The 23204-nt window shown below is 43.3% G+C and overlaps 1 protein-coding gene across 2 annotated transcripts in view; it reads right to left on the minus strand.

Moving 5' to 3' along the window:
- Nucleotides 1–23204, minus strand: part of NSD2 (nuclear receptor binding SET domain protein 2) — a 117864-nt gene that overhangs the window by 56199 nt on the left and 38461 nt on the right. For both annotated transcript variants that reach the window (XM_073610923.1, XM_073610922.1), the window contains exons 2-5: nt 21865–22452; nt 19380–19542; nt 17093–17259; nt 4781–5221 (exon numbers count right to left, since the gene is read on the minus strand). In XM_073610923.1, coding sequence (XP_073467024.1) covers nt 4781–5221; nt 17093–17259; nt 19380–19542; nt 21865–22392 — 1299 coding nt within the window. In that variant the 5' untranslated portion in view covers nt 22393–22452. The remainder of the gene's footprint in view (nt 1–4780; nt 5222–17092; nt 17260–19379; nt 19543–21864; nt 22453–23204) is intronic.

Raw genomic sequence — 23204 nt, forward strand, 5'->3', positions numbered from 1 at the left:
CAATCCGAGAGCATGAATGAGCAGCATCTATTAAAAAAAGGCATTAACACGTGCTCCAGCTTCATATTAAAAATAAAATGGCAAAAAGTTGTACGTTACCATACAGAAACATAAAAAGTGCCCTAGGACTGGACCCATCACAGCAAATGCTGATCTACACCTGAAGTTCTTAAAAAAAAAACTGTAGAAAACTCACACTGACACACTAAATATAAATTTTCAGAGAAAACGTGTCCTTCCAAATGTGTCCCAAAAATTAAAGTGAACACAATATAAAATGCAATCAAGAGCAAAACGCTCCCGACTGGATACATTACAGAACAGCCCCATGTGCCAATAATGGAATGGGAAGTACAAATCTTGACACAACACACAGTCCCAGGTTCCCTTTAACACCAACGTATAAAGCTAGGCATTTGGGCTTATGATGAGGAAGATCAGGGTTTCGTTGATCTCCTTCAAAAGATGAAATGACCAAGTGCCTATGGCCATCACTGAACAGAGCCCAAGACAGCAGCAGAGTGTTTATTACCCATTATCCATCTGACCAAGAATGTACCCAAAGTTTCAACATTTAAATAAAAGGTCTGCTTCAACTGCACCAGCTTTTGAGGAACGTCAGCATGGACTGAAATTAGACAGTCCTGTACCTTCCATCCATAACCAGGTAGGGTAAAAATCCAAAAAAAAAAAAAATGTTCAGTTTGGTCTGGTGCTGCTGTATATGGCAAAAAGACAAGAGGGAAAGTGAATTCAATTGTCTTTTTGCCATATGCTGCTTGAATTCAGAGGAACACACCCATTAATGGTTGGTGTTAGCAACTGTCGTTAAACCTACACAGACGTGGTTAAATTATGCCTTTAGTCTGTTACTATTATATTTGATTGCAGAGTGTCTTGGTTCTTTTAATACTGTTTTTTTCTGCTTGGTGCTGCTGTATAGTTCTGAAAGTGTATATCCATTTTGCCATGTTTTGTGACTTTAAAAATGTTGCAAGTATAGAAAAATAGCTGTTAGGGCTCTTTCACACGGGGGATCCGTATGTCCGTTTTTCATCCTTCCGTTTTCGGATGAAAAACGGACATACATGTATCCCTATGGAGCGTCGGATGTCAGCGGTGACATGTCCGCTGACATCCGACGCCGCTCCGATCCGAAAAGTGTAACGGAGGAAAAACCTACTTTTCCATCTGTTTTCGGATCGGATGACGACGGACACTACGGTCCGTCATCATCCGATCCCCCATAGGGGAGAGCGGCGCTCTGACAGGTCCGTCGCTGCACAGCGTGCAGCGATGGACCTGTCATCTTTCTGCTCAGCGGGGATCGGCGGAGCGATCCCCGCTGAGCCAGCGGGTGTTCACGGGGCGGATCATCACTGATCCGCCCCGTGTGAAAGAGCCCTCAATCTACCAGAAATCTACTGCATCCCTAGCATCCCACTTGAGCTGACAACACTATCAGCTCCCGGGGGGAGATTATCCCCCACTTCAGGACAACAGTTTTCAAATCAAGACGAGAAAATCAATTTCTTTTAGGAGCACATATTTAAAAGACCTTTCCCCACTTTCAAAAAAAAAAAAAAAAAAAATTCACATAAGTATGCACATATAAAGTCTTACATTCATTATACATATCTTACAATTACTTGAGTGAGGCACTGGTAATGTACAGTGGGGACGAAAAGTATTCAAACCCCCTTAAATTTTTCACTCTGTTATATTGCAGCCATTTGCTAAAATCATTTAAGTTCTTTTTTTTTCCCCTCATTAATGTACACACAGCACCCCATATTGACATAAAAACACTAAATCGTTGACATTTTTGCAGATTTATTAAAAAAGGAACTGAAATATCACATGGTCCTAAGTATTCAGACCCTTTGCTCAGTATTTAGTAGAAGCACCCTTTTGATCTAATACAGCCATGAGTCTTTTTGGGAAAAATGCAACAAGTTTTTCACACCTGGATTTGGGGATCCTCTGCCATTCCTCCTTGCAGATCCTCTCCAGGTCTGTCAGGTTGGATGGTAAACGTTGGTGGACAGACATTTTCAGGTCTCTCCAGAGATGCCCAATTGGGTTTAAGTCAGGGCTCTGGCTGGGCCATTCAAGAACAGTCACGAAATTGTTGTGAAGCCACGCCTTCGTTATTTTAGCTGTGTGCTTAGGGTCATTGTCTTGTTGGAAGGTAAACCTTCGGCCCAGTCTGAGGTCCTGAGCACTCTGGAGAAGGTTTGCATCCAGGATATCCCTGTACTTGGCCGCATTCATCTTTCCCACGATTGCAACCAGTCGTCCTGTCCCTGCAGCTGAAAAACACCCCCACAGCATGATGCTGCCACCACAATGCTTCACTGTTGGGACTGTATTGGACAGGTGATGAGCAGTGCCTGGTTTTCTCCACACATACCGCTTAGAATTAAGGCCAAAAAGTTCTATCTTGGTCTCATCAGACCAGAGAATCCTTTTTCTCACCATTTTGGAGTCCTTCAGGTTTTTTTTTAGCAAATTCCATGAGGGCTTTCATGTGTCTTGCACTGAGGAGAGGCTTCTGTCGGGCCACTCTGCCATAAAGCCCCGACTGGTGGAGGGCTGCAGTGATAGTTGACATTCTACAACTTTCTCCCATCTCCCGACTGCATCTCTGGAGCTCAGCCACAGTGATCTTTGGGTTTATTTATTTATTTATTTCAGGTACTTATTTTGGTTATTTTGGTTCTTCTTTACCTCTCTCACCAAGGCTCTTCTCCCCCGATAACTCAGTTTGGCCAGACAGCCAGCTCTAGGAAGGGTTCTGGTCGTCCCAAACATCTTCCATTTAAGGATTATGGAGGCCACTGTGCTCTTAGGAACCTTAAGTGCAGCAGAATTTTTTTTTGTAACCTTGGCCAGATCTGTGCCTTGCCACAATTCTGTCTGAGCTCTTCAGGCAGTTCCTTTGACCTCATGATTCTCATTTGCTCTGACATGCACTGTGAGCTGTAAGGTCTTATATAGACAGGTGTGTGGCTTTCCTAATCAAGTCCAATCAGTATAATCAAACACAGCTGGACTCAAATGAAGGTGTAGAACCATCTCAAGGATGATCAGAAGAAATGGACAGCACCTGAGTTAAATATGTGAGTGTCACAGCAAAGGGTCTGAATACTTAGGACCATGTGATATTTCCATTTCTTTTTTAATAAATCTGCAAAAAATATCAACAATTCTGTGTTTTTCTGTCAATATGGGGTGCGGTGTATACATTAATGAGGAAAAAAAATGAACTTAAATGATTTTAGCAAATGGCTGCAATATAACAGTGAAAAATGTAAGGGGGTCTGTATCCCTGGCCGCACAGATGCATCCTGGGAAGGCTACATCAGTGCCTGCTAGACGATATGCATGGTCCCACGTTCCAGGAGGCAGACCCTGACTTTCTGGAAGTAAAGGCAATTATCTTTTCGTCGATTGCCATTACTGAACATTATAAAAAGGTGCCTTTGTCGTCATTTTTAACCACTTGCTGACCGGCCTATAGCAGTTTTACTGCTACAGGGCGGCCACGCTGTGCAGGATCACACACACTATGTATGCACACACAAACACAATCCTGCACTTCTGGGTGGTGGGCGCAAGTGCGCGTCACCAGCGGCTCGCTTCCGCTGCGATTCCTATCCATACACAGGCAGAACGGCAGTCTGATTTTGTAAACAAGGCAGATTGCTGTTCTGTCAGTAAGGAAAAAATGGATCCGGTGTTCCTGCACAACAAGGACATGGATCCACACTTTCCTCTAGTAAAAGCATTCAACACACTACACTAACACCTAGTAGGCACACATTTAACCCTTTGATCACATCTGATGTTTATCTCTACCCTGCCATTAGTACAGTGACAGTACATAAGTTTAGCACTAATCACTGTATTAGCGTCACTGGTCAACAAAGTGTGTCAGAATGTCCGCAATATCGCAGTCCCGCTATGTCGCTGACCACCGCCATTACTAGTAAAAAAAAAAAATAAATAAAAAAAATTTCCATAAATACATCCCATAGTTTTTAGATGCTATAACTTTTGCGCAAACCAATATATGCTTATTGAAATTTTTTTCTACCGAAAATATGCAGCAACTTTTTTTTCTTTTAAATAAAAATAGAGGGTTTATAACCCCTTTAAGCTTACAGGCAGTCTCCGGGTTACAAACAAGATAGGGACTGTAGGTTTGTTCTTGAGTTGAGTTTTTAAAGTCGGAACAGGTACATTTTTGAAGTGTAGCTCCAGCCAAAAAAAATCTATTCTTAAGCTTTTTGGATAGCACAGGGAAGGGTTATCAGCCCTGTAACATTTGTTTTGCTGTCTGTGCCCCTATTCAGAAGATTTCACCTCATTTTCTGTCCCAATGACAATTGGATTTTGAAAATTTTGGGTTGTTAGGGAAACATGGACTGGTGATCAAGCATCAGTGGAGGTACCCTTTTCCCATATTAACTCTTACAGGAGAGAATTTCCCTTCCTAGGGGTAGATTTCCTCTCACTTCCTGTTGTCTCCTTCCGTTTGTAAGTAGGAGTCATTTGTAAGCCAGATGTTTGTAGATGTGGGCAAAAGAAAAGGCATTCAACCCTTATTTCTCTCAAGGACTGGAAAGCAGAGATCTGCACAAAATAATTACCAAATCTGACAGCACCAAGCCAATGTGCTCCACTTTTAGTGGAGCCTTTATACAAAAAAAAAAAAAAAAAAAAAAAAAAAAAAAAGTAATACATTTGGTTAACAATGCTAGCATTTAAGACAAACCTCATCTTTGTGCTTCTGGCAGAAAACCAGGAACTGAGTAGCATCTCCCTTTCTGCCTCTTGAGTTATGTGCTCCTGACTTCCTTTTCTGGATGGGTGAGGACATGGCTCCTTTAGCATCTGAGCTTTCAGTAGTGGTTTTCCAATCAGGATCAGTCTCTTGACAACTGGCAGAGGAATTCCTTGACACTCTTCTCCTTTTGCTAGGCACTCCATCATCTCTCTTAGGGCTTTCGGAAGGTTCATCGGACTCATCATCCCTGTAGGACTCAGCAGGAACAGCCTTCCCAGCCACTTTAGGATTTAGATGGGGACGGTCTTTAATATAAATGAAAGTAAACTTATCTTTCCTTCCCTCGACAGTCATCTGCGTGGCTTCCTTCACTTGTTGCAGACCTATGTCCCACTGGGTTTTCAATTTGCCAGTTATTGGTTTCAAAAGCTGTACAATAAGATCAGGAGAAAAAAAAAAAAAGGAAAGTTGAAAACGTGTTCAAAGATCTACACCACATAATACAAGCTGTTGTAATCAAATAGTTGCTTGATATGGACACAGGTAAACCATGCACTTTCCAGGCTTTAACCAATTGCGGACCGCCGGCCATCGCTATACATCAGTGCTTTGACGTAGAATACCGGGGTTATGGCAGATGGCTGCCATAAACCCGGTATAGACAGCGGACAGTCCTCTGATAAAAGTGGTCTCTGCGAGATCACTTTTATTGGGGGTGGGAGAGGTGTCATCTCCAAACCCCCCACGCTCTGGCCACCGTTTACCAGAGCAGTCGGTAGTGGCGGAGCCGATCGGGTCGTCTCCCCTTTGAGACACGGAGGCGGGTGAGGGGAAGATGGCCCCCGCTCAGCTCCATAACATTGGATGACGGAAGAGGCGTCAAGCGTCACTTCCGACTAACGGTCTCAAAAAGGGGAAAATAAATAATATATTGCAGAGGTGATCAACTACTACCAAAAGAAAGCTGTGTGTACGACGACACATGCCAATTTTGTTTGGGTAGATCGTTGCAGAACCGCGCAATTGTCAGTTAAAGCGCCTCAGTGCCGTATCGCAAAAAATGGCCCAGTCAGGAAGGGGGTAAATCCTTTTTTCAGGGCTGAAGTGATTAGCTTGTAAACACAAAGTTTGAAAAATAGGCTTGGTCCTTAAGTGGTCAAGCCAGAAATTTCATACTCCAATCAGATTTTTATGCAAGTCTTCTTACTGGAAGAGCATTACATCACATCCTGTACGGGATAGGTCTACCTCCTGTTTGGACCCTAGTAGAAACAGATTTATCTAGATCTGTCACTTATCCATACTTGACTAGGCTTAGAGCTTTCGAGCAAGGTAAGTGGTTCCAGGATATTCGGGTGGAAAACATAACATTTAAAATACTCCAGGGATACCGAAAGGTTAGTAAAATAATAAACAAATTATGGCAAGAGATGCAATAATGCATTATCTTATTAATATTATTCAATCAAGCACATTTAACAATTCAAGGTTATGACTCACAGACAGGACTCAACCATAGTTGTCCAAAGTGTGGAGAAAATAAGGCCACATTAGCACACTATTTTTGGTAGTGTCCCCTAATGGAAGTACTAAGATCTGCACTCCAGAAGACCCAATGCTAGTCTTTTTTTAGCTACTGGAAGACCGTGCCAATGGGACAGTCAGAAAAATGTAAGAGGATGGGTTCACATTTGTCTATCAGCAAGAAGGTGCATACATGGAGAATGGCTTAACCATTGTCCCCAACTTTGGAAAGGGTACAAAGATCTAAAGAACTTGCTCTACTTAGAAAATCTATTAAAAATAAGTGACAAGGGGAAAAAAAAAAAAAAAAAAAAACACAACACAAAGAAAATCAACATTGGACTCTATATATGGAGAAATCCTTATATAGTTTAGGTAAAGGATATGTTATCTAATTGGGTGAATAATTATCCCCCTTTTTTGTTTTACAATTTTTGTTATACGTCACATTTAAGACTCTAGAATTCGGTGAAAAATGGCTATATACTAAGAGTGGTAGAGGCAAGAAATTAACAATGAATTAAGTATCTTGGAACTTGGTCAGAGTTGGTTTGGTGATGGCTAATAAAGAGAAGGACTTAGGAAAAGATCGGGATAATTGATATTAAAGATTGGACTCACTTCTTTTGTAAAATGTGTAATTTGTTTTTGTAAAGAAAAAAAATTCTGAAAAATAAACTGTTTGAGAATATTTGCTCCATTAAATGTTCCTATTGGAGGACATTCCGTAGTCTATTTCTACAATATGCTGCCTTAAGACTAACTGGCAGCCAGACAGGAGCTTAACGATTTTGGTCACAGGCCCTCCTTCAGTAACCTCAAAGCTGTGGCCTGAAGAGGATGCCAATCTCACCTCGCACTCAGCTCTACAGGCAAAAGAGTAAGGCTTGTACATGGTACAAAAATCAGAAGGGAAAAGTCTTAAGACTAGCAGTCTGTGGATTTTCGGATTATTTGTACAGTGCTTTCGACAGCCGATTGGACTTTTTCATCAGACAAAAGCTGGATGTGCAGGCTATAAAATTTTTGTCTGATGTGAACTCAACGTCTGATTTTCGTATGGTCAGTACAGAAATCACACAAAAGTCAAAAGGTACAAACAAGCATGCTCGGAATCAAGGAACAAACCAGAAACGGTCAGTCTTTTCGCAATCTAGAATTAACATTCGTGACGCGGCAGCTGATTAAATGTCGAAATACAGCACACATTCTCCTCTTTTTTTAATGGGATAATAATGAAGCTGAAGCTTTGCTGGTGATACTGATGTAATTTTGCCAAATATTTTAAAAAGGCATTTGTTTTGTACGAAATTAAAATCGTAAATCAACGCTCACCAAAATTCTAACTTCTACTTAAACAAAATTAGCACAAGGGGCCCAAAGGGTGGCGCTTGAGAAACGAACTTCCTCTTTATACTCTCATAGTACATCACTATGTTCGCGTTTGTCAAATGTCAATTTGCAGATAGTATGCTAAACAAAATCCTGCACCCACGCTTTTGACAAAAATCAGACGCTCGGTCGTCCAACAATCAAGCCGTGTGTTCGAGGCCTTAAATTGAAATGAAAACAGACTTTCTACACACTGAAAAATCCTTTTCTTGGAGTCCATTGAGGGACACCGGAAGTCTCTCAGGTTTGGTTATAGTGTTACCTACAAGAGTACTTCACACTGACAAAACTGAAGGGCAGCCCAGGACTTCTCCAACCAGCATTCCTCAGTTTTGTAACAAAGCAGCAAAGAACAAAACCATAAACACAATTGGGGTGGGACTTGTTGTGCCCCTTGATGGGCTCCAAGTAATTAAATTTTATTTACAGGGAGTACAAAAATCCCATTTACTTTCTCATCAACTGATGCACACAGAATTCTTTAAAACTTCAGGACGTCCAAAAACTGAGAAGTGGGCAACATGAAACAACCCAACAGGTCCAGGAACTGGGGACAACTTGTAGCTCAAATAGCAACCTGAAGGATATTACTCCTGAAGCAGGCATCAGTTGAGAGTGCAACATCCGTTTTGAAGAACAGAGCAATGTGTGGACAGAAAAGCAAATTAGCAACCCTTGAAAATCCGGACAAACAGTTGCTTGATGTCAAAAAGTCCAAGAAGCATTAACCAATCTAGTAGATTGTGCCTTTACAGGAAAGGGTGAGACCTAATCATTGACATTGGATGGTTTAGGCAGGCCATCTGTGCTTGAGATGGTGGAAGGCAAATCCAGTACACCCTTACAGGGTCAATACAGGATTACAAAAAGGTGATCATTCTTCCTAAAGAAGCAGTAGCTGAGAGACGCTCTCACAGCCCGATCCACACCCAAGCAATGGTGGAAAAATTCCTTTTGGTGAACTGGAACCAGATAGGTTTGGCAGAATAACAGTGTTATTTGGGGAAAGAGGCAGAAGCCATCTTGGGCTAGAAGAAATGCCTGAACCTCGACACCGCCTTATTCCTATGCAAAAGCAGAAAAGGTTCCTTAAGCACCAGTTCTTTCCAGAGGCAATGGTGACAAAAGATATAACCGTGTGGGTGAAATTATAAAGTGTAATGTCTAATGGCTTCAAATCAGTTTCTGAAGTGCAGAGACCACTAGATGCAGGTCCCTCAGAGTCACAGGGGAAAGAATATGGGAAGTTACATGACACCCCTGTACAAAAGGTTTTAATTAAGACCTTTCATATTGCAAAGAGCCAAACGCTAACCCAGACACTTTAGAAAAGGAGAGCATTTGTCCTAGGGAGAAACTGAGGGCAGAAGCCACCAAGACTTCTAAGTGAAGTCTTCCATGTCAAATGATACTTCTTGCGGACAACAGACTTCCTAGATTTTAGCATAAGAATCACTAATTCAGAGATGCCCCTGTCTTTCATGCTGTTAAAGCCAGGGGCTATGAAGCATTGTGGTAAATGTGTTAAGACAGAGAGCCTGGAACATCTGCTTAAGCCGACGAAGGATCTACCAGGAGCCTTACCAGATCATCTACCATATTCACATGGAGAAGTGCAGGAGAGAAAAAAGGATCGCATGACCCCCACCATCTCAATCTTGCAAAGCTCACAAGGATTGGATAAGGGTCTACTGACTTCAGACTCATTGCGTCCACTGCTTCACTAGAGAACTTCTGTACCTGAAAACAAACCTGTACAACCTTTTTGAACCTAGAGACCAGTTGATCCACATCCGGTGTCTTCCACCTGTGACAGGTCCTGATGCACCTCTGGGTACTGGGACTACTTCCCTTGATCCCGACATTGCCAGCTATGAATGTCTATGCCTAGGATGTATTCAGCAGACAAGGCTAAAAAATATGAAGTGCTGCCCAGGACAATAACCAATCTACAGCTCTTGCAGCGACAAGAATCTTGGTTTCTCAGCGATGGGGCGATTTACGTCGCTGCCAGATTGCCAGGCTGAATCCAGCTCAGATGACCCTCCAAGATGGTCCAACCCTGCAGAGAGCCATATTACCTGAAGCTCAAGTTGATTATGAGATGAGACTACAGCAACCAAGTCCTCTGCGCTGACAAGGTGCCCAGTACTCTTCCCTTAGCACGGCTTTCACTGTGAAAGCATCAAGAAGACCGGAATGAAGGACTACCACAGGAATACAGAGCTGAATTACCAGCAAACCAGAGACAACCTGGTCTTCCGTGCTAAACAAACTAGTCTGTCCAGGCACTGGACTGCCTCTTCCCACAACAAAAAAAGTTGTGCTGTAGATGTTCAAAGTAAAACTGGGCAAACGCTACTGCCTCACTGAGTGTCAAGTTTCCCCTGTGGAAGAAACACTCGGCCTGCACCAAGTCCAAGACCCACCAAAACCACTGTAATGTCTGCACAGTCAAAGCGACGTTGTCTGAGAGCCCACAACAGTTCCTTCTACTTGAGCTGGTCTAAGTAGTACTCAGGTAAATGTCTAGGTGAACATCAGTGGTGCAGAGAAGAGGCCAATGGGCAGGGCTACAAAACTAGAAGGGTAGATGGAACATACAGGTATGCATTATATAGGCAATAACCTGGTAGATTCCATGAAGAATTTCTGAGCCCAAATAAAATTGGGTGCTTTTGGATGCCCCTGTGTTTAACAACAGGTAGGAGTAAAATCCCTGAAAATGTTTTTTGCCACAGAACTGGGGCAATGGCACCTCGATCCAGAAGGCTCGTAAGGGCTCAACAGAGATCTGCCAATTTGTGTGGCAAATCTGGATAATTGGCAGTGAGAAACCGTAGCGTTTGCAGGGAGCAAAACTTCAGCTTGTGCCACTCGCACCCAGTTGTCTGATATGCAAGAAAAGTGTGCACTTTGGTAAGTGCAAGAGCATGCCCTCATGATGAAGACGAGAAACCTTGGGGGGGAGCACTGGGAATCACGCTTAAACCATGGATGGTGCAGGGGTGGAAAAATTTAAGGGAGTGTTTTCTAGAAGAGGGGAGGTAGGCTTCTTCCCCCGAGGCAGATGGGTACTCTTGCCACCAGTTGCATCCTTGATAGAGTGGCTTTGAAATGAACATTTGAAGGCCATGCAGATCCAACTCTTCGTAGATGTGGGTTCCGCAGTGCAGAATAGTCCATATAGGAGAACCATGTAGGAGATATAACCGTAATCCCCTTTACAACTGTAGTTTAAAGCCTTCACCACTGGCTCCAAACGCTGTATAACCAGCAGTGACCAAGCAAAGTGTAGAGTAGGGTCTACTAGTGAGAACATAGCTCTAGAATGGGCTACCGGGTGCTTAAAAACAGGTGCATGGTGGTCGCTTTAAACAGCAGGACACCACTGGATGCACAGTGGGGAAAAAAAACACTTTTTTTTTACAAAGTCCTCTTTAAACAAGCAGAAGGGATAGAGTTAAAAAAATTAGAGCAAGTAATGGAATGGATCGCTTTTAATTCTCTTTTAAAATCCTTACCTATGGCACATGGGATTAAACAAACAGTGCAGCAAGTTGAAAGGCTGACAGAAAGAAAAAAAAAAAAAAAAAAAAAAAAGTGTCCAATTGTAAGACATTCAGGAGATGTAAAACAAAAAGACTATTTAGTAAGAAGTATGTTTAAACGGGAGAAAAATTCAAGCCAGACTTACCGGTAACTTGTTTTTCCAAAAGAGTCTTTCAGGACAGCACCTGAGACTGACTCCTCCCCTTGCCAATAGGAAACACCTCTTCCACCAGATTTAAAAAAAAAAAAAGGGAGGCTCTTTCCCACACATTGCCAGTAGTAGCAGTAGAGAACCTCTGGCCCCAAACTGGAACACATAATCGAGATTTGGTTAGTCACAGTATTTATATAAAAATACAATAGGGTGGGATGCTGCTGTCCTGAAAGACTCTTGGAAAACAAGTTACCGGTAAGTCTAACTCGAATTTTCCCTTAACGTCTTTCAGGACAGCACCTGAGAGGATAATAGAGACCTTCCCCCCTAGGGAGGGACCACAGCCTGCAAAACTTTTCTGCCAAAAGCCTGATCCCCTGCTGACAGTAGATCCAGTCTGTAATCACAGACAAACGTTAAAGGGGTTGTAAAGGTAATTTTTTATTTGCCAATTAGCTTCCTTTAAGCTAATGCAGTGCTAGTTCACTTACCTGCTCCTTCTGGTTCTCTGCTAAATGTCACAAATCCTTCTTTGAAATCTTCACTTCCTGTTCTTTATGGAGCTTGCCACCGTCATTCGAGCCGTTGTTCCTGGTGGTTAGTGATCGTGCCCACCCCCTCCCTAGGACTACAGCCCTGCGTGGAGACGCTCTCTACATATCAGAGACACAGGGGCTGGGGGTTAGTGGGCGTGTCTACGACGCTGCATCGTCACAGGGGCTGGGGAGGCAGGAATGGGGAGGCTCGCTGGGAAAGCTGGGGGGAGGCGTGTGAACGAGAATGTTGCTAGTTCTCGTTACAAGAAATGTACAAAAATGGCACTGTGCATGCGCGGTGCCGCTAAGCACATTGGGAAATGTAGTTCCGTTGTTGCCGTGACGCTGCTGTAATGCACGCGCACCGCAAACCAGGAAGGAGAAGAATGAATCGCTGTGGCATAGCCGGAGGACGATTTTTAGATACATATTTCACTGGTAACTAAAAATTTTGGGAGGAAATCATACAATTCTTATAATTAAGTATGAAGTTGACAGTGGTAATAGATGAAAAAAAAATTATGTTTACAACCCCTTTAAGTAACTTGACCACGTAGCCGCCTTACAAGTTTGATCTGGGGTGGCACCAGCTCTTTCTGCCTATGAAGTGGCCTGGGTCCTTGTTGAATGAGCCCCGATTCCCAGCGGGGGAGATAGACCCATCTGAGAATAGGCTACAGAAACAGCTGTCTTAAGCCATCCAGCCATTGATTTCTTTGATGCTTGGTGACCTTTTTTGTTTCCAGAATAAAAGAACGCATAGTGAATCTGAGGATCTAAAACCTTTCGTTACTTCCAAGTAATGTAATAGGGTACGCCCTCACGTCTAAGGCCCCTTTCACACTGTCGTTCATGCTAGTCTATGGAGCGACGGATGTCAGCGGTGGCATGTCCAATCGGCTAAAATCAGAGGGATGCCCCTACGTTCGCATCCGTCCCTGGCGGATCGGGTGAGATCTGATGAAAACGGGCATGCTGTCAGTTTTCGTCTGATCTCTCCATAGTAACTAGTGGCGCTCGACAAGCCCCTCCCCGCTCAGTGAGCAGAGAGGGACCTGTCATCTGCCGGCTCAGCGGAGATCAACGGAGAGATCTCCCGCTGAGCTGGCGGACAGAGGTGGACTCTGAGGCAGCGGATCAACCTCGTGAGAATGATGCCCAAGTAGTGAAACTGCTCTTCCTTTTTCCCCAAAGGGTTAGAACAAAAGGTCGGAAGGATAATCTGAGACCTGTTACGAAAACTTACCATTTTCAACAAAAACCCCAGATCTACTTTAAGTACAATCCTATCCGATAAAATTGACAAAAAGGGTTCTTTAACTGATAGGACATGCAGTTCACTAATCCTTCTTGCCGATGTAATTGCAACAAGAAAAATAGTTTTCAAAGTTAAATTCTTTAGAGATATGGCCTGTAATGGCTCAAATGGTTCTTTTGTGAGTGCTTGCAGAACCGAGAGATCCCAATTCGGAAAATGCTTCACCGAGACCAGTCTGGATCTGGAAAGTGCCCTGAAAAATCTCATGATCAGAGTTTCTGAAAAGAAGGATCTCTCCAGATAAACTCCTAATGCGGCCACTTGCACTTTAAGAGTGCTGACTGCAAGACCTTTGTCTGCACCTTTTTGCAAAAACTCCAATACTGAGACTGTCCTTTACATCCCTATGTTCTGAATGACAGCAAGAAACAGACCTTCCACACTTTAGCGTAAATAGCTCTAGTTACCTTTTTCCTACTGGAAAATAACGTGGTTATTAACTGTTCTGAAAAACCTTTGCTTCTTAACGATTGCTCTTCAGATACCAGGCAGTGAGTTTTAACCTGGCTACATCTGGATGATGTACTAGCCCCTGTACCAGCAAATCCTGACTGAGCGGAAGTTGCCAACATGGCTTGATTGCCAACTGCAGAACTGTGGAAAACCAAGCCCTCTTTGGCCAAAATGGAGTAATCAAGATTGATTCTTTCCTTTTGCATCTTTCTCAACACCAGTGGAAACAATTGGAAAGGGGGAAAAGCATACCCCAGGCGAAAATTCCATGGATATGCCAGAGCGTCTATCCCCTGAGAACGCTCTCTCTGAAGGGGGAAAAAAATTGTGGGAGCTGTGTGTTTTGCCTTGAAACAAACAGGTCTACTTGTGGAAGTCCTGGCGATCAATGCAAACACTTCTGCATTTAGGCTTCACTCTGCTTCCTGAACCTTCTGTCGGCTCAGATAATCCGCTACATCGATTAACGTGCCTTTGAGAGGGACTGTGGATAAAGTTATTAAGTGGTTTTCCTCCCACTCCAGAATCTCTGACAGCAATTGAAGAACTTTGCTTCTGTGTCTCCCTGTTTGTTCAGGAAGGCTACGGTAGTGGCATTGCGCAACAGAATCTGGACATGGAAACCTAGGAGGCTTGGAGTGAGGACAGCCAATGCTAGGGCAACCCCTTTTTGCTCTCGGCCTGGGACTATGTTCCCTGTGCCAAATTCTGACCCATGTGAGCCCAGCATACTGGCGTCTGTTGGCACCACTTTTTTGGTCAGAAAGGACCAAAGAAGGCCCCTTTGTAGTACTACATGACTTTTCCCACCAAAGTGTACGTTTGACTCAGGTGGTGATCTTTATCTTCGCATCTAGACTCTGTCCTGTGGTTCCATGTTCTTAGAAGGAACCTCTGGGGAGGCCTGAAATGCAGCCTTGCCCATTGGATGGCTGGCATAGATGAGGTTAATGTTCCCAAAGCCGACATAACCCTTCGAACTGAAATCTGTTGATTTGTTTGAAGTGTCGTTACTACCCTCTGAACCTTGATCTTTTTCTCTTCTGGGAAAAAAAAGCTTTTGTTCTACTGAATTTATCAGGTATCCCAAAAAAAAGTACTTGCTGAGCTGGAATGAAATTCAATTTTTGAATATTCACTATCCACCCCAGAGACTCCAAATGACTGCGGGCTCGGTCCCTCTTGGGTAAGAGATGCCTCAGTCTCCACCGTCGGGACTATTAATAAGCCCTGAGAGGACTATGAGGTAGTTGGCTGACTCAGGGATGGGTTTGCTAGAGAAGAGCAAGATGATTGAATAATCGCATCAAGTTCCTTAACAGATGCAATGAAATCGCTGCAAGCGGAAGAAGCTTTGTCTTTAACTAGCGCATCAATAGAGGTTTGACAAAGTCTTCTTCCATCCTTCAGGTAATTTTGCCTTACATGAAGGGCTTTTCCTTTTTGCCACTGGATCAGAGCTCTTGGCCTGCCGTGAGACAAAACAAGGAAAAAAAGGAACCATCCCAGTGAGACAACCTGTCCTTTTTACAAGGAGGCTCACCACAGGTGCATAGTGAGAACCAAAGCCGCCTCATGTGCCCAGACAGGCCCCTGCCACCGGAGACCCCACAGGAAAAAGGATACAACTGCCCCTTACCTGGGCCTTGCTGGTGCCTGTGCCACTTGCTGCCGCCATTGATTCCATCGAGGAGCGCTGCGTTGCTGTGAGTGGCTGGATGCCGGTTCCAGACTCCAATAGCGCCGGAATCGGCAAATAAGCACCAGTCCCGTTCCTCCCTTCTCACCCTGTGATTTCCGGTGGAAATTACGCTGTAAGCCTGCTCCATGGGCGCCACCCTCTCCGGGTGCTTCACTACGGGCAGATGGAGCACAACATGCCATCCCCAAGATGGCAGCGGTGTCACAGGAAGCAGGCGGAGGACAGAGAAAAAACAGTGACCACCGGTGCTTCGCCGCCGCCTACGAGCGATGCCCACAGCAGCTGGACTCTCCCCGAACCCAAATGGAGAGGGAGAAGGAGCCCAGCCAGCAGCACCTGACAATAGCTGTGGAATGGAGGAACAGCTCTCAAGAGGTATGAAAAAATATTGGTGGAGCAGGAAACCTGGGCTTTCAGGACAGCACCTAAGAGCCCCGATTCCCCATGAAGTGTTCCCTCTGGAGGAAACACAAAAACTGACAATGTGTGGGAAAGAGCCTCCTTTTAAGTTTGGTGGAAGAGGTGTTTCCTATTGGCAAGGGGAGGAGTCACTCTCTCGGGTGCTGTCCTGAAAGACGTTAAGGAAAAAAATAAATAGGACATTTAGATGTCAGGCATGCGCCCAACAGGCAATTTGTTGTGGTAATTGTAATGTATGCCACCATATGATTAACAACGAAAAGGTAAAATTAGAGGGTTGTATTCATTGCCTTAAGGAGTGAATTACGTGCAGGACAGTACTGCATGCTGAGCTCTTGTGGTTTTTGATATAATGGAAAGATCATCAGGATGCCAACCTAAAAGCCCACATTTAGAAGCATTCAGATCTACTGAGGCTGGTGTGGGGGACCTCTCACTTCATTGCCCATATTCAGAATATTTATAATCATGATAGAAGGATGGTAAAAGTAGCAAGTCTAAAATCAAATACAAAATTGGGTCTTGGAGGATATCAAGGCAAAGTTTTTTTGCAGGATTATCATAATGGACAGAAACAGGCCCATTCAGTTTGAATAAATCTGACAAAATTAAAAATGGTAAGTTCACCTTTTAACAATAAATGCACTTTTTTGCAGGAAAAAAAAAAATGGCCTTTACCATTTTTTGTTTTGGGAGCCTGTAAAGCATTGCACCCACGATCAGCAGATCACTAGTACCATGCAAGACTCCTGCAGACTCCCTTTAAGAGAGTGCTCCTAAGCTCAGCTCGTTACCTGTATAGAAGACACCCAGGAGCCAGAAATCTTGCCGATTGATAGGGGATCAAATGCTTATTTCACGCATTAAAATGCAAATTTATACCTTTTTAGAAAAACTTTTTTTTCTGGCTATTTCTGTTGTTACTCTGTCTCTCACTGTTAAAATAAACCTACCATTACAATTATAGACTGATCGTTTTAGTGTCAGTGGGCAAACGTACAAAATCAGCAGGGGTTCAAATACTTCTCCTCCCCCAACTCACACATAATTAAATACAGAGAAGTTTTTTTTAAATGTATTAAACTACATGTTAAACATAACTGAAATGGTGCAATTATTTTGGCTACAGGAGTTATACAAGCTCTAAGAACACTGGTTGAGCTTCTTAAAGCTGCACAACATATAGACCTATTCCAACACTTCTGAAATGAGACAGCAGCACATTCCAATACAGGGTAACAGTACACACCTTGACTTTTTCAGCTTTGCTTGTAGTCTGTTTAGCGCTCTCCTGGCAGAGCTGTTCATACTCATGCTCTCCAGTGTAAGGCACAATACTCTTTTCGAAAATCCACGCTCTTTCTGGTGCATTTCCAAAAAACTGCACATGATACTGGCGAAAGCTCTTTTTCTGTCCTGTAATAAAATGGAATGCAAATAAATTTCATTAGAAGTGGTCAACCTTTTAGCCTATATTGGCTGACATCCATTTACAAAGTTGCCAAATGGCATCTGAAGAGTTGAAATCAGGTTTTTAGTGTGTGCATCGGCTCTAAAAAGAGGAGATTCAGTTAGGCTTGCTGAAAGTAATGAGCTCATAATGAAGCAAAACCTATGCAGTTATGCAGTTTTCAACCTTTTGCCACATTTCAGGCTTCAAACAAAGATATAAAATTTTTATTTTTTGTGAAGAATCACCAACAAGTGGGACACAATTGTGAAGTGGAGCAAAATTATTCGGCCCCCTTGCGTTAATACTTTGTAGAGCCACCTTTTGCTGCGATTACAGCTGCAACTCACTTGGGGTATGTCTCTATCAGTTTTGCACATTCGAGAGACTGAAATTCTTGCCCATTCTTCCTTGCAAAACCGCTCGAGCTCAGTGAGCTTGGATGGAGAGCGTTTGTGAACAGCAGTTTTCAGCTTTTTCCACAGATTCGATTGGATTCAGGTCTGGACTTTGACTTGGCCATTCTAACACCTGGATACGTTTATTTGTGAACCATTCCTTTGTAGATTTTGCTGTATGTTTGGGATCATTGTCTTGTTGGAAGATAAATCTCCGTCCCAGTTTCAGGTCTTTTGCAGACTCCAACAGGTTTTCATCCAGAATGGTCCTGTATTTGGCTGCATCCATCTTCCCCTCAATTTTAACCATCTTCCCTGTCCCTGCTGAAGAAAAGCAGGCCCAAACCATGATGCTGCCACCACCATGTTTGACAGTGGGGATGGTGTGTTGAGTGTGAGGAGCTGTGTTGCTTTTACGCCAAACATATCGTTTTGCATTGTGGCCAAAAAGTTCGATTTTGGTTTCATCGGACCAGAGCACCTTCTTCCACATGTTTGGTGTGTCTCCCAGGTGGCTTGTGGCAAACTTTAGACGAGACTTTTTATGGATATCTTTGATAAATGGCTTTCTTCTTGCCACTCTTCCATAAAGGCCAGATTTGTGCAGTGTACGCCTGATTGTTGTCCTATGGACAGACTCTCCCACCTCAGCTGTAGTTCTCTGCAGTTCATCCAGAGTGATCATGGGCCTCTTGGCTGCATCTCTGATCAGTCTTCTCCTTGTCTGAGCTGAAAGTTTAGAGGGACAGCCAGGTCTTGGTAGATTTGCAGTGGTCTGATACTCCTTCCATTTCAAAATGATCGCTTGCACAGTGCTCCTTGGGATGTTTAAAGCTTGGGAAATCTTTTTGTATTCAAAATCCGGCTTTAAACTTCTCCACAACAGTATTACGGACCTGCCTGGTGTGTTCCTTGGTCTTCATGATGCTCTCTGCGCTTTCAACAGAACCCTGAGACTATCACAGAGCAGGTGCATTTATACAGAGACTTGATTACACACAGGTGGATTCTATTTATCACCATCAGTCATTTAGGACAACATTGGATCATTCAGAGATCCTCACTGAACTTCTGGAGTGAGTTCGCTGCACTGAAAGTAAAGGGGCCGAATAATTTTGCACACACCACTTTTCAGTTTTTTAATTGCTAAAAAAGTTTAAAATATCCAATAGATTTCGTTCTACTTCACAATTGTGTCCCACTTGTTGGTGATTCTTCACAAAAAATAAAAATTTTATATCTTTATGTTTGAAGCCTGAAATGTGGCAAAAGGTTGAAAAGTTCAAGGGGGCCGAATACTTTCGCAAGCCACTGTATATGGTGGGAATCCACAATCCACAAGTATTTAGCAGTCGAATACAACGAATCAAGTTACACTACTATGACTACAGTTGTCTTCTGCAGGCTATGCTAGGTGCATGGATTTTTCTATTCAGAAATATTGCTCACGAAGCTAAATTTCAGGCCCACAAGTTCAATAAGGCACTTAAGATAATCACTTTCAAACTGAAAACTAAAAATTAACTCATATTAAGAAAAACGTAACATTCCAAGCCAAGGCTGATATGCAAACATTACAGTCACCCCCCCCCCCCCCCCCAATATAAACAACGTAAGGGCGTTCCCTCCGCTTAAGAGAAAGCTTGAAGTATAACCGCTGTAGCGGCCTCTAACAAAGCAGAACCTACCCTTGATCTTGGTGTGGCTGTGAAGAACAGGATCAGATGTCACAATACACGGCCACCATGGATATCCGGACACCTTAGACCACACAAGATCTCCAACGGTGAATTTACACGGAATTTCACTGTGCTCTTTCTGCTCAATGGACGTGTCTAGATCTGAAACAGACTTTTGGGGGGAAAAAAAAAAAAAAAATTACTATAAAATGGAGAAAGTTAGTATAACACAGAAAATATAAGAAAAAAAAATATGTCTGGCAGAAAATGGTCTTTCCAAAGCTTAAATGCCAAATTCACCTTTTTAAAAATTGTGAGAATCTGGGGTGGGAAGCACCGGTCCCAACTGCATCTGTCCCCCGCTGGCTCTACCCAGAGAATGTAGTGATCCAACACTGCTGGTCACTCATTTCCCCCCTCCACTCTGAGCAGAGAGCCATGACTGTCAAATCTCCGGCTCTCTGGAGCACTGGGCTGTGGAGGGGCTGGCTCAGGCTCTCAGTGGGTGGGATTTTTCCCGAGCCCGGACCAGCTGCAGAACGAACTGGCTGCATTCATTTAACCTGTTCACTTCCTGGATTTACAGAGACACAGGCACACCTCCAGCTCTGCAGCTCTCATTGGCCCTCTTACGACTCATCCCCCCCCCCCCTTCCTGTGCATGATGTCATAAGCCTAGGCTAATGACCAGACAAAAAACAGGAAGTGGGCTGTATAAGGCATTTACTGGCAGAAAAATAAATGTTTTACTATCCAAAGTTAAAACAAGGGCAGAAAACGTAATAGACGGAAAGTTAAAAAAAAAAAAACACTGAAGGTCCGCTTTAATGAACAGAAAGATAATTTATAAGTTGCAAACCTGCCCATAGTCACTGTACAAGTGCCATCTTTAAATCTCTAGATAACCAAAAAGGATGTTACCAAGGGCAAGCCCTATAATCAATGGAGAACTTTCTGTTTTTAGAAGCAGATTCCTTAACATAGAAATTAGGCCATTGAAATAGAAAACTTTTTTGCCATTACACTAGTTTTAAACCTACAGAACTTTAAATGAGATCAAGCGCCAAGTGTCCAGTTTTCTATAGACCTCTTGTACCTAAACGAGATCTGAAAACGCAATCTTAAACAGACCCTGCCGCCACACCATTCGTCTCAAAAACAACGTTCCGATAAGATTGTATGTGCAGCTAATATGCCCTCCTTGTGTAGACATCCAAAAAGCCACGAGTGTGCAACTTGCTGCCATCTGTGTCGGCAACCTCAGCACACTCAGAATTAGCAAGTCAGAAGTCTCTCTAAGTGCACCCCCAAGGCAGAAACCTGACCTTTTAAAGTTCAAGGCTAAACACTAGTCTAGCCCTGGCTAATAAAAAAAAAAAAAAAAAAAAAAAAAAAAAAATATAAAAAATAAGAAGTCAATGCCATGGAGCATTTTCTGCAATAACGTTTTCCCTTTTCACATCAAGCAAAGCATGCTTTCCACATGTGGTGGTAAACTCTATATAAGAAGAGGGCTGAAGAGGGCGGAGCATCAGGACTTGGACTTCAACAGCCAAGCCATCGAAGCCAAAGTCCATGACACCGGAAGGAATGCAGGACCTTGGAAAAGGCGTGGACAGTCTGGTAGTGCCCATGGAGAGTCGGCACTGTTGGCCACTTCAGAATACCTTTTCCCTCAGCCCCCAAAGCAGGAGCTTAAAAGAGGGTTGGGTGGACAAAAAAAAAAAATAATAAGTTTGGAACAGATTCCCTGGAGTGACTACTGTGGAGGAATCTGCTGGCACACACATAGCATTAAATTCAACAGGGTGTATGGCAACCTCCACGCACACACACACACACACACACACCAATTTGTTTCCTATACAGCAGCTGCAGCATTACTTGCAGTTGGCTGCCTGCACCTCCTCTCCCCTTGCCCAATCACAAAAAACACTTTGAAATTTGCAAACCCATTCACAATTTCCAAAGTTCCCTGTGAATGGCCAGGGAAGAGGAGGAGCAAGCAGAGAAGCTGACATGTTGGAGAGCTGTATCTCTACTATCCGAGCAGTGGAGTCTAGCAAAACTATACTGTCTGTGTGACTGGACCCAACAACAGAACTCGGGAGCGCGCCCGCACGAGTGCCCCCCATGGAATGCAGCTCTCCTTGGGGGGCACTCAATGTGGAGGAGGAGCCCGTCAGGGGACCCCAGAAAAGGAGGATCGGGGCCGCTCTGTGCAAAACCCTTGTACAGAGCAGGTAAGTACAACATGTTTATTTTTTAAAAGAACCTTTACAAATCGCTTTAAATTGAACCCGCAACCTTCTGAGCTTCCTTATGGTGGTACATCACATTAAAAAAGCCAAGAATGGGGTAGGTTTGAGCTTAAAATTTGTAGGTTTATGCTCTCTGCAGACAACTAGCGTTCTAGCCATTTCCTTACTGAACAATGGTGATTGTGCAAAAAAATTCCAGAGTGCATAGGACTTTAAAAAGAACGCATACATACCTTTTCTTCAGACGACTCAGCAGGAGCAGAATCTGCTTGAGTTCCTTCGTTGGACTTTTCCTCAGAGGTATCAAACTTTATACTTTTTCGCTTCCTTTCTTTCTTGTTTTTGCCTTCATTTTCTTCTGGTTTAGCCGCTTCTTCTCCTTGCTCACCACAGATGGAAGACTCAAAGAGAGGTTTCCCATTCATATAGGTCTTGGTAATTTTCAACTTTATTTCTGGTGAGCCGTTCTTGGTGGGAGTTGTGTGGGGAGGAGTCTCAGAACCTTGAGTTTCCTGGGAGTCAACAGGCACATCTGCCTCACGAGCACCGGACTCTCCATTGTATACCCGTGAAGTCAGGTCTTTAAGTTTGTCAGTTGGGAGAAACGGCAGTGCATCATGACCATTTAGCTTCTGTATGACCCCCTCTTGTACAGAGGTGGAAATCGGCGTTCTGCTCAGGTATACAGAACACTCGCGACTCATCTCAATGCTAGCGGCTTTCACAGTCGAGTTTTCTATTATGTGAGGAGTTTGCTTCATTTTGCTCAAGTGCTGAAAATTTTGCAGAGAACTTCAAGTAGTATTCTCAGTCTTCGACTACTATAACAGAAAAGGATAAAAAATTAGTATAACAAAACAAAAAAACACCCACATATTAAATTATAAAACTGAATACTAAAATGTTATTGTAAAGAAAAATACATTGCGTTTTAAAAATTCGAAAGAATAGGCTTTTTGATCTATGAATAAAATAAGTTTTTTGGAATACATTACGAGACACAGGATGCGTATGCCGGTACATGGGGTTATGCAATTACATTTAGGAGATCGGACACTAGCAAACAAAGTTATTAGGAAAGCCTAAAATGACCCCTCCCACTGTTTCAGTTTTGCAACAAAGCAAAAGAAGAAGATCATAAGAATGATAAGAACGGGGGAAGAGAAACACACCCCTCTACAACAAGTGTACTGCTAAACAAGCCATGCCTAGCAGAACACTTCAGTTATAGAGGGGTGTGTTTCTCTTCCCCAATCTCAATAGTGACAACTCAAAAGAAGAGCTCTGAAAGGCTTGTCTCTACATTGTGCTGTAGTAATGTCAGAGGGGGTGCAGCTGAATAAAGAAAAGAAACTCAGGTTTGTTTGAAACGGTCAAGTATGTCTCCCTGCCAGCCCTCGACAATGGTCGAAACACATTGGATGGAGCCAGCAGCATTAACAGTTAACTAATCATGTTGGAAAAAAGGCCCACAAGTCCTTCTACTTCGAGCAAGAGAGAAAAAAAAATAAAGTAGAAAAATCACCATATACACAATCCTATACTCCAGTGGTCATCAACCCTGTCCTCAGGG

This window comes from Aquarana catesbeiana, linkage group LG01 (assembly GCF_042186555.1).
Source record: "Aquarana catesbeiana isolate 2022-GZ linkage group LG01, ASM4218655v1, whole genome shotgun sequence".
In the NCBI taxonomy this organism is placed as follows: domain Eukaryota; kingdom Metazoa; phylum Chordata; class Amphibia; order Anura; family Ranidae; genus Aquarana; species Aquarana catesbeiana.